Source organism: Alligator mississippiensis, chromosome 8 (assembly GCF_030867095.1).
Source record: "Alligator mississippiensis isolate rAllMis1 chromosome 8, rAllMis1, whole genome shotgun sequence".
In the NCBI taxonomy this organism is placed as follows: Eukaryota; Metazoa; Chordata; order Crocodylia; family Alligatoridae; genus Alligator; species Alligator mississippiensis.
Window position 1 is genome coordinate 67,709,052 of NC_081831.1, and position 12,420 is coordinate 67,721,471.

General features: G+C 40.9%; 1 protein-coding gene across 5 annotated transcripts in view; it reads left to right on the top strand.

Annotated features, from left to right (window-relative positions):
• The window catches only part of AMMECR1 (AMMECR nuclear protein 1), a 123,329-nt gene that overhangs the window by 50,627 nt on the left and 60,282 nt on the right, over positions 1-12,420 (top strand). For 4 of the 5 annotated variants that reach the window (XR_009464000.1, XR_009463999.1, XM_014607250.3 and 1 more), the window contains one exon: positions 5,055-5,165. The exons of the other annotated variant lie outside the window; for it this stretch is intronic. Coding sequence is in view for 2 of the 4 variants with exons in the window: in XM_014607250.3 (XP_014462736.2) it covers positions 5,055-5,165 (111 nt within the window). In the remaining 2 variants the exon portion in view is untranslated. The remainder of the gene's footprint in view (positions 1-5,054; positions 5,166-12,420) is intronic. 5 annotated transcript variants of the gene reach the window in all.

Below are 12,420 nucleotides of genomic sequence, written 5' to 3' on the forward strand. Positions count from 1 at the left end.
CCATTTGATTTAAAAAAAAAAAGAGTTCAAAATGTAACTAAGTAAACACATAATATTTGCTTCAAAAAATTCTAAACGTCCACAGTGCCATACAGCCAATAAGTCTCATAATCGTGATATAAAGGGCACATGAATAATCCTGAGCTCCAACTAGAATTTTATTCACACTTGTCTCTGAGCAAGGGGAAGGCAGCATGGTGGTGCTGGAAGTAACATGATTATCATTTTCTTGATTAAAACAAGACCACTTTCCTGGAAGCTGTGTGTTAGTTAATACACAAGTTACTGACCTCAGCATGGAGGTAACTGGGTGAAATACCAGTTTCTTATACCAGAATTTAGATTAGATGAGATTATGGTTATTTCTGGCCTTCTAATATAAAGGAAGAACAACAGCAACAAAAAAATGTCTAGAGCTATCTAGTTCCTCTTCAGATTTGTCAGGTACCCAAAAAAGTGTGAGCCCTGAAAATCTAAAAGTAAGAAGATAGAATATTTTTAGTTTATTCCTCAGTTCATTAGCCCTGAAAGAAGCACTCTTCCTGGTCTGAGCGGGGGAAGAAGAACAAAGTTCTAGACATGGAAGATAACCTGTTTTAACGCTCTAGAAAATTTCAGTATGTGAAGTTTCTTTCAGCTGAGAGAGAACTTTTAGAAAAGCAAAGATTTTAATATAGCTGCAGCTGTCTACCATATTTACTCAAATCTAAGACAAAGATTTCCCCCCCCCCCCTTTCAACATGGGGGAAGCCCCTCATTTTTAGATCCAGGGTTAGGGGGGAAGGAGGGCAATGGTTCAAACTCTGACCCTGAGCCCAGGATCAGAGTTAGTTGCAGCCACTGCTCCTACCTTCGTTTTCCCCCCCCCCCCAATAGCCTCTGCTCTCCCTGCCTTTGCTCTTCCCCCGCACTTACCTTCCACTCAGCCCCAGCTTCTGCTGAGGCCCTGCTCTAGCTGAGTGCAGGGAGCACAGAATATGTCCTGCCTCTGGCCCCAGTGTGGCCGCACAGCAGCAGCAGCAGCTCTGGCCCCTACTCTGGGGCTGAAACTGCTGCAGTCACAAAAGCTGCTACATAACTGAGCTGGGGCCAGAAGCAGCATGTGCTCCATGCTTCCTGCCCCCAACTGGAGTGGAACCTCAGCTGGAGCTGGAAGGGGAAGGTAAGTGGTAGGGGGCCAAGGTTGGGGGGGGCAGGTAGGAGGAGTGCACATTGTGGAGCAGGCAGCAGGGGATATAGGCAGTGGGGGGAAAGAAAGCTGGAGGGGCAAGCAGTATGAGTGACAGGCGGCAGAGGTCAGGCCACTTGGCGACTCTGCTGCCTGCTCACCTACCACCTACACCCCTGCTGCTGCTTGCCCCACTGCAGTGGTGGTGGTGGGGGGTGCATTTAAGATGACCCTCTAATGATTAGGTTCTATATATGGAAAATTATAACAATTTGATAAATGTTCCCTATCTAGAATCTAGTTATTGGCTGTGGTTGTCTTAAATTCAGAGTCATCTTAGATTCAGGTAAGTATAGTGATTACTTCCCAAAAATATTCTTGTAAATTATTACATCAAGAAAATGGAGCAATTTAGGAAATTCAAGTTTTATCTTCATGACCAGTTTGTGAGCCTATGACTTTAGGTAACTACTTTCTGATTTCATAGCAGCTAAAACTGATAATGATCAACAGGATAGTTATTGCCACCTGCTGTTTTACAATTGGCCTTGGTTTTTTTTAAAAGGTCTTTATTTTATTTTCACATGAACTGTGACAGTCATGCAAATGAAGAGGTTTTAATGACAGATTATCTACCATAAAGAAACTGCAAAATAAATTAAATTAGACATCTATCTATCTGAAATTAAAATATATTTTAATCTCTGAGGCTTAAGGGAGGGTGAGAGGACGATGGCCTCTATTTTACAGAAGAGAGATTTTTGGATGCTTTTCAGACTAGTTTCCCAAAAGGGAGTTTCTTGTTGTGAAAAGTAGAGGAAGAGGTCTTCAAAGTCTGTTGTTATAAGATCTGTGAAATGTTATATTCAGTCATGATTTTGCACTTCTATTTTAAGATGCTATCAAAAGAATTTAGTGCTACTGCTATTTCTCTTGAGGCAACTGTTTTCAACTTTCTGGGCTATTCCTAGATCCATGTATGGATTGTCCTGCTCCATTCTTTAGCTCAGATAGGATCTACCTTGTTCCAGTCATGTTATTATTTCTGGAGTGAAGTGACCACTGTAAGGATATTTTTTAATAGAAAATGCAAAACTTAGTGGACTGAGCTTATTTCAGGCTTGCCTCTGCAACCTGAGAGGGCAATGAGTTAAAAATATTTTGGTTAAGGAAGCATCTTCAGGAGTGCATGAGGTGGCAGCAGCTGGTTTAGATAAACAGGTGTACCTTAGTGTATCAGCTTTAGTCCAATACAGCTGATGTGTTAGTACCAGGTCTGACATGTACTTATGCCACAATGGTCTGGTCCATTCACAAACTTGCCTCAAAAGCTGAAGTTACTTGATGTAAACAGTGTCTGCAGGATGGGATGGAGGTTTCCACAATTTTTGCAACATAGACCACTTAATAGACACTGTTCTATATACATCTTTACCATCTGGGGCCCCAGTTTTGACTGTATTTCATCTTTATGGCAAACTGCTTATATGAAAGAGACAAACAAGGGTGTGCTAGGTCTGGAATACAAATACTCAACTTGCTGGGGGAAAAGCAGAGTATTGTTACTCTTCTTTCCATTTTCATCTCTTCCTTTGCAGCCCCCTGCACATGCCAGGATCTCTGGGACAGGACATTTAATTTTAAAGTTCAGAACAGTGAAGGGATCAGGGGCCATGTGAACTTCCTTTCCTGCTGCCCAGAATTCGTCAGTATCTTTATATTCCTTTGGTTTTATGGACACCTGACTCTCCCCAGTCACAAAATCACATGATTTTTTTTTTCTTTTTTCAAAATGTTCCGATATCCAGACCCTGTACTATAAACTCAGAGTTCTCATTCTCCCCTTGCCTCCTGTGTCCAGGTTCTCTCTCATGACATTCCTGATGTGCCTTTTCCTCCTTCATCAGACATCATTAGCTGCTTCCCCAGGAATCTCTTGCCACAGCTTTTTATTCCTATCTCCTCTAGTTTCTGTCCATATGCCCAGCCGTGCCCTATATTTTTGAGCCAAGTTCTGTCTCTTTCCTTACTTTTCTAAGTGCTGGCCCTGTGTGAGAACAAGGAGCCTGGAACAAATGGCTGATGTAGAAGAGCCAGGCCATATTGTAAGCCAGAGACTATAGTTTGAGGCCAAAATTCAGTCAACTGAATGTAATGCTCCAGAGCAGTTTAGCAGAAAGTAAGTCACAAAATAATTTGATTTAGATGTGCAGAATACGTTGCATAATGATGAGCTCCTAGGTTAAAATTGCATTTCAGTATATTTTACCAACATTGTTAAAATATGCATTTTTAAATTCCTTTAATCAGTTTTGGTTTTCCTGCATTCTGTTCCCATGTTCCTGTCCAGCAATGAGTAGACTGGAAAATTTCAAGTCAGTGTAATTTTCTGGCTTTCATACATTGGCCCAGTGTTGTAGTGTTCTGAGAAAAGCTTTGAATCAAAGAATTGTGGTTGCCTGCCTGCCTGCCTGCCTGCCTGCCTGCCCTCCTCCATTTAAACATTTTTATTTATTGATCTTTCATCTTCAATTAAGTCAGCGTATGTTTTGTTCTAAGCTATCTGACGTGTACAGTTCAGTCAATGTATCTGAATATTGTTTTAAGGTGAGCACACTGTCACGCCTAAGAATGTAAAATATCCATGCATACTGCATAACTGTGCTGAGTGAGAGAGGCCTTGATTGTGTAATTACTTATGCATGTGCTTAACTTTGTATATATGAGTACTTCTGTTAATTTAAAATAGAGTTCTCCTATTTTCTCCACTCTCACACAAGTGTGCCCATATGCCACTGAAGTTGAATCACAGAGCCTGGTGAGGACAAGAAATCAGAATTGCCTCATAGTAAATTGTTAAGAGGCTTCTTTTAAAAAAGTGGAGGATTAAATTTTCCTGGTATTCTTTGAAATTTCTTAATGATGGAAACGGAAAGAGCACAGCATTAGAATAGCTTTATTAAATCTTACCTGTATGACTGTTCACTTCAGCAGAGTAGCTCTTGATTTTTTGTTTGTTTGTTTTTTGAGAGGGGGGTGTGGATTTTTGAGAGGCATTTGACTGCACTAAGCATTTGCAAAATTATTATGGTAAGTGTTGGTGAGCAGAGCTTGCACACCAGCTGTTAGTTAAGGTGTAGAACTGTTTGACAAAACTAGTTAAGGCTTATGTGCAACACAGAACACGGAAGGTGTTGCTCTGGCTGGCTTCAGAATTGGATTCTTTTCAAAGAAGATATTGCGCTGGCCTTTGCTCTACTACACTCTTCATCTTTACGAAGTTGGGCTGCTAAGGCAAAGCTGACTTTGGATCTCATAGAACATTTCTTTTGTGCAGACTTATATTTTTAGCCTGCAAACCAGGAATCCTACATACTTTTCACTTGGCTTGCAAAAGATTCCGGCTGTTCTCAGCTCATAATTAAAAGGACCAAGAATTTTCTTTGTGACTGATGTGAATGGATACACTTTCCTCTTCCTTCTGGGGAGGGCTTTTAGGGACTTTCCTTCTGCACCTTTGAGATGTCTGAGGAAGGGTTTCTTCTTTTCTGGATAGAAGCTTATGAGTAATAAAGCTGGGACAGGAAATGCAACTTCACAATGAAACAGCTAGCCAAAAAGATTTGCATCTCAGGCTGTTGATTAATGTAGCTAGTTTCTAGTTTAGTTTCTAACACTTATATGCTTGAGTGATGTGGGCCTTTCTGCAGCAGCCAGGCAAAAGTAGTTTAAAAAAATACTATAGCTCAGAAACAAGTAAGTTAGAGACGGGACCAATGTTGCCAGAGAAAAATACAGTCTTATTTAAATATTACTTTAGCTATCAATATGGTAATGCTTGTAAGAGTTCTGCAATCACACATGCCTTTTTTCCTTCCTAAAACAGCCCCCTGTTTGTAACATGGAAGATTGGTCGAGATAAGCGATTACGTGGATGCATAGGTACTTTTTCTGCCATGAACCTGCATTCAGGACTCAGGGAGTACACACTTACTAGGTAAGATTCGGTTTTTAGTTTGTGGGGGAGGTTCAGTTTCCATCATTTAAATGCTGCACTAGGAAAATAGAGGTTTTTGCTGTATTGCTGAACTTGTCAACCAAAATTTTAACTCCTTTACGCTATTTAAATCTCTCAGCTGTGTGACCACTGGTGCTGTGGGATTATGGTTTCAATTAAAACCATAGTTGGATCTTGTTATTTTGTTTAAAAGACTACTCTCCAGTGGTTTACTGTAACTCATTTATAGTTGTGTGTTTTCCCAATGCACAAACAATTTTTAAGATTAAAAGTGAGTTTGAGGGCAGAAGACCAGAAAGTCAGTTTTTGGTATTACCATATACACAGTTCTAAAACAGCAGGTATTCTCACCTCTTCTCCATCAGGTGCTTCCAATCAGCTGCAGTTAATTTAATGCTACAAATTTCCATTACATGTTACTCTTCAGATACATCCAGTCCCTGGGTGGGAACCTTCTGGACTAGGGAGGTAAGTGATGATCCTTCACTCCCTGACAGCATAATCCTTCATTTTTGACCTGCACCTAAAGTCATTCACCTTAATATTGCCCCATTTCCGTTTACATAGAGTGAAAAACTAATAAATACATCACTAGAGCTATTAGTAAGCATTATACTTAGTTTTTTTCTGAGCTTTTTTAATTTTCTAAAGGGCAGGCAAAGTTGATGTTAGTCTTTATTTGTAGAACTCCGCAATGGAAACTGTTTTCTGGCATGTTCAGACATCTAGGATGGCTACCATCCCATCCCTATTCCTTGGTATTTCCAGACCACTTTCAGAATGAAAATTGGTTTCCAGTACAACATCTTAGCCTTCCTTCGTTGTAAAAGCCCCACAATCCCAGTTTAAATACTGTTAGATTGGCATGTAATTAATTGTCTCTCTATGTGAATGATTACCTGGATAAAAGTCAAAGTGTACCTCAGGCTGAGCGGTCAATGCATAAAGTGGCTCAACACCTCATCTCCGCAAATTCCTTGTAAGCTTGCAGAACACTTGACTGTAGTCTTTGCATCAGTTACCACCACCTGGCACATGTTTGGCCATGCTCTTAAAAAATTCTGCAATGAAAGTGGTCAGTGAAACAAACATGTTTTGCATGCCTTGCTATGATACATTATTATTAATTTGTACACTGTGTACCACCTAGTGGTCTAAACTGGTTTAAAGCCCTACAGAGATGTAGGCGTCGAAGAGGATTTCATTTCTAGTGGTGGAAATTTCTCAGAAATTTCTACTGCTGGAAATCTTCCCAGCGAAGGATCAGTATAGGCATTCAACCTGCACCTTTCTCCTTTCCTTTGCTCTCTGGGCCTTCCCCAGATCAGGGTGATCCAGTTGGGAAGGTGTCCATTCTTGAAAAACAGTATCTTTTGCAAGGGAAATCTTCCAAGCTGACATGTGTAAGATCTTTCTCCAGGAGGGGGCATGTTTCCCCCTGGGAGGAATTGACTACATGCATGTGCACTTGCAGATTCTACCAGGAGAGCAGTGATTCTCCCAGTAGAAATGTAACACCTATATGTGGCCATAGTGAGAACCTTTTTCAAAGAGCTCACGGTCAAAATGTGTAGTTTTAAAAATATAATAATCAACTGTTGAGGTATGCAGCAAAGAGGCTATGGTGAGAAAAGTTATATCAGAAAAGTAAAGTTTTATGTAATCAATGAAATGATGAAGGGGAAATGGCCAAAACAGAATTAGTAAACCTGAAAGAGTTGATAATAAATTAGGTTTTCATAATCTTGAGAATCTACAAGGTTTAAAATACATACATTTACTGCAGTTTTGTACATGGACTCTTCTAGTTCTCAAGAGTTGTGCAGTCCTGTGATCATGGGTGATTGTTGTTGTCACATCCTAAAATCAGAAGTTGTAAAGCAATGAGAACGTGAGAAGTGGCACCTAGCTTAAGGGAATCAAAGTACCTGAAGTGCACTATTTAAATGTTGGTCAACTAGCCTGGAAGAATATACCAAGCCACTTGGAAGCAGCTGTAATGGGAAGTTAAAGTTAAATTTGACTATGGAAAAATGTAATTGCAACTCAGTATTTTGCAAAAGAAAAGAAACCTCCTACTACTTAAATAACTATAAGGCAGTCTGTTTTTTTTTTAAACAAACCTTTATAAAGCAGTGAATATATCTACAACATTTACAACTGGTTTGACAGACTTGCTTATCTCTATAAGAAATCTCTCAAATGCAGGGGGGAAATGTAATAAAAAGGTTTTAGACATGGTTGCTGTACTTTGGTGTGTTTGGTCAGTGAGACTTTTGCTTTTGCATTGCCTTAGAGTAAGATCATGGTGACATTTGTCTCTGTTTCACAGAAATTTAGAAAGACGAGAAACAGTAAGAGTGGTCACTACTGTTTCTGCATGTCTCTATAATTTTCTGCCTCTGCCTTTTCCTTCCTCCTTTCCCACCCCATCCCCACAAAAATCAGGGAAACAGCTTATAGATATCCATCATTTTGGCTAAGGAGATTCTGAAATAGATATTTAGAGAAATAATAGACCAAAAGATACTGGCCATCAACTTTCATGCTATAGGGTTTATAGAGCTCCATTAGAAAGGGTCAGAAACTAGGGTACTTTAATTTAATCCAGCAGTGTGTGGGCAGTGATGTACTTGAGGAAGATAAGAGAATTCCCACAAGAAAATTAAATTATTGAAGATGCTTTTCAGTAACTAATCCACAGAGCAAACTGCATATGAAAGGCCATCCAATTCAGAAAGTGTAGCTTGGTGAAAACTGAAGAAAAAAAGACAAAGCCTCTCAGGACCTCATCATATTTTACCATCAGGAGGACAACTTCTTAGTTATTTGGGGCTAGGGGGGATAACTTCTTGAAGAAGTTGCCTCCTTGTTCATTCTAATCCTTTCTAGCAACTTCTAGAGAAACCCCATGTTGTGGATTGATGTGAATTTTTCTACGTCTTTTAGAATTCATAGCCTTTTCTGAATATACACAGCTGTCTTTCTAAAAACAGTGGAACATTCTCATCAGTTGATTGGAATACTTTTAAATTTAGACCGTAACATTTTGAATTCCAAGTTTTGACTATGAAGTTCCATATGCAAGTTCAATTTTATTAGTATGGTAGTTGACTGGTTTCTCTGGAGTCGCAGCCAAATTCCAGTGAGCGGGTTGGTATAAAGGTGCTGTTAAACTTGATTGTCCTGCTACTAATCGCATAGGCATCCTAGATCATGAAGCTATCCTTCTTATGGTTTAAATACAAAAGCAGCAATAACATTTGGCAAATTAGTACATCAGATTTCATTCCTTCTGCAAACTGTAGCTGATTCTCTTCCTTCTTCATAATGTAATTTTTAAAATAAGGGTGCTGAATCTAGCAGCCCAACCTGAGTAGCTTCTTTCTTGAAAGCCAGACCCACCCTTTTTTTACGGTCTCAGAACAAAAAGGTAGTGATATGAGGGGAAAATGAGTCCCATTTTAAGCCATGTACACTAGTGTATTGCCAGCATGTTTTTAATAGGAAATTTATGTAGAATGACTCATCATTAATTGGATGCATCTGCCTAAGTCGTGAGGAAAGGATGAGAATACCCATATTAAAAATATTAGCAATGTAAGTAACGTATTTTTAATCAAATCTATTTTGTAGAATTCAGTTTTCTTCAGAGATCTATAAATATGGAAGGGGAAAGAAGGAAGCTTATTATCAAAATACCATTTTTTTTGCAAAACTTTTGTTACAACAGGTTTTTTTAATTTAATGTTGACATGAATTTACCAAGGATTGAACATTCACTTGATCACTAAATTTGGCCTACTTTATGAAAAGATACCTTATATTTTGTAATAAAATAAAATGTATTTAACTTGGAAGCAGGTTATGACAGTATTTCAGAACAAGACCAATTTTTCATGCATGTGTTCAGCAGGAAGACTTCTCATCGACACATTAAATTATTGTTTTCTTAAAATGGAGATGCTGAGTAAAATAAAATGTTCATTAGCTAGTAATCCTTTGCATGTTCGTTTGGTTAGAATTCACTTGATTTTTCATAGTTGGAAGACACATTTTAAGCTAGCAGAACATAAAGAAATATATCAGTCTAGCAAGCTCAGAAGTATAAAGTACATCAGTTTCAACAGTGGTTTTGCTCCTCCAGCCTGTCAAGACTAGGATACATCCCTGGGGCAGACACTTTTGAGAAGAGACAGACAAAGAAAGAGAGGATGAGAGAGAAGTTGGTAAAGTTGGAGTCAGAGGCCCCTAAATCTATAATGGACAGCCTGAGGACCTACAGTCAGCATAATGAAACAGTCTTTGTTTCCTCTGTTGCAGTGACCTGGAAGTGTGAAACACAGTATAGTAGCCCTTTTAAAAAGGTTTGCCTTATGTTGTCTCTGCTAACCAGGTCCAACTGAGAGCAGTGTTACTGGCTCCAGACTGAGATAGGTTTAATCTTTCATCTCTAGGCAAATTAGAATAGAGAGAGAGATGTGAGAAGAGAAATGTAACAGTGAGGAAAAGGGAGAATACTACACTTTCCTTTAATAACTTATTTTTCTATTCAAGTTCTGTTTGGGTTTTGGGATCAACAATCAGCCAATAACAAAAAAATATTGTAAATATTATTATTTAATTGATACAGGTGTTTAAAGATATGTTACAGGTCTGCTTCCTTCTCTCTTGTACTCTGAAAAGTGTACGTTCTCTCTGCTCTTGCTGCACAGAAAGGAAAATTGTCTCCAGAGTCTATTCATCCTAGTGATTTATCTAGTAATCAGGGCTCAAATAATCTAGTAAAGTAGGAGCCGACCTTGCTGGCAGGCAGGCCACAAATTAGCCCTGCACTTTCTCTGAGTTGTCACTCCAATCCCTTTTCTCTGCCCGATCTGTTGCTCTGATTTCTGTTCCTTGCTCTGTGTTCCCTGCCCCATCTGCTGCCTTGCTTTCTGCCCTGTCTGCTGATCTGTTGCCTGCCACATGCACAGGCTGCTCGAGACCCTGCCTGATATTTCATGAGCCTGTATTTGCAAACTGTTTTCCTCATTCAGTTGAACTCTGGTACTTTTTTGGTTTTGTTTATTTGTTTTAAAATTAATATACGGGTTCTTGTGCAGCCTTCATTACGTTGTTCCAATTCTTGGGCTACTTTTCTTCATGCTGATTTCCGCCAGAAATTACCACTTTTATTTTATGCATCTTTAGTCTCTTTAACTACAACTTTATATCCCAGGGTAGTCTCAGTTTTCTGCCAGTCCGTGACACAGCTGATCAGATCATTAAACACACACGGATACTAGGGGCAGCTGCCCCTCTCCATTTCTGCTTCCAGCTTTAAATGAGTGCTGTTCAGAGCTACTTGTGTTACTCTTGAGCTGTTGTCTTGTTTGAGCCACACGAGGCTCAAGTTTTCCTATACAGAGCAGAGTTCAGATCAGAAAATAGAATCTGAGTTTTTAATGTTAATGATGACAGACAGACAAGGTTCTTTGGGTAAATGTGATATCTTTTATTAGACCAACTAAATACAGTAAAAGTTCTGTTAACCACCATCTTACAAGCTGGCATGTTCAATTAACTGGCATGCCAGCTTGTAAGATAAAGTGAAACCAGAAGTGCCCACCATGGCACTTCTGGTTTCTCCGAGCCCCCACAGCCTGGGGCAAAGCAGCCTGCGCTGCTGAGCCCCAACAGCCCAGGGGCATAAGAGGCTGTGCGGAGCCCGCCTCCTTGCCCCGCAGGGCCCACAGGATCTGGGGGGGGGGCGGTGATGTGGCGGGAGGGGCAGAGGGATGCCCCAGATGCGGCAGGAGAAATGGCGGCCCAGACTGCTCAATTAACCGGCATATTTTGTTATCCGGCATCCCTAATTCCTGGGGGATGCCAGATAACAGAGTTTTTACTGTAGCTGGAAAAATTGTTCTTTGCAAGCTTTCAGGCATAAATGCCCTTCAGGAATATCAATAGTCAACCAACAACCCTAATGTTAATGATTACATTTCAATAAAAATGAATAATGGGAGGGGAGGCAGTGCAGTTTACTTTGTCAAGCATGGCTAGGAAATAGGTGGTTTATATGTAATAGAGCCTTAAATCTGAAAAATAAGCTGGTCTGACATTTTTGGTTAATTAGCAAAGCCTTTCTCTGTAGGCAAACTAATTTTGAATTCAGTAGAAGTTTGTTCATGTTCACAATTTGTACTATAAATTAGCTGCTGCTTTTCTTGCGATTTTCATGTTGGTTATGTTGTACAACTTTTAAATATCTGTTCAGAGGGTTTCTTTGTACATTTATTGAAAGCAGTGTACAGCACTTGATAAAATCTTGTGTTACAATCTTCCTTGTTTTTTCTTCCAAATTCATAAATGTTTTCCCCAATTATCCTTTTGAAGTTATAACACTTTTTGTGCATGTGAGATTTTACCATAAGAGAGATGGTTCCTGTATCATGTTCTTTGTATTTAATTATGTTAGTGCAGGAGTGGGCAATTATTTGGGCTAGAGGGCCAGTTAACAAATATTGATGAGCCACACATGTACACATGTACGCACATACACACCTGCCTCCGTGCTGTCCTGACCTGCCATCAGGGCTCCTGGCATGTGTGTGCACACCCCCTCTTACCCCATGGGTCTCAGGAGCTTTGATGGTGAGGTGGGACAGGATAGCGTGGAGGCCTCCGGCCAAACTCTATCCCCTGTGGCAGCTGGAGCTGGAACTACCAGGGCCTGAGCGCAGCTCACCCAGGGTCTGCTGTGCAGTGCCAAATGGAGCTGCTTCTTCCCGGTGTCTCCTCTGGTGCCTGAGAGATACAGTCTGACCCTGCAGGCCCACAGTGAGCTGTGCTCAATCCCCAGCCTCTGCTGGTGGGTAGTGCCCAGTGTCTGCAGGGCTAGACTGCATCTACCAGGAGCTGCAGGGGATGCTGGGCAGAAGCAGCCCACCCGCCTGCCCAGCACCACACGGCAGGCCTGTGCTGTGCTGAGCTGTGCTCAGGCCCCCACCTCCATTGGCAGGTGGCAGCTCCAGCCTCTGCTGGTGCTGCATGGTGCCAAGTGGGTAGGGAGGGATGCTTCTGCCCAGTGTCCCCTGCGGTGTCTAGGAGATCTCTGGGTGCACTGGACTCCCTCTCCCAGGCCTCTGCCTGGGGGGAGGGAGGGGCAGACAGGCAGGGCTGCTGCTGCTTCCATCCACTGCCCCCCGTGGTGCCAGCAGAGACCAGAGCCCCACCTGCGCTGCCCACC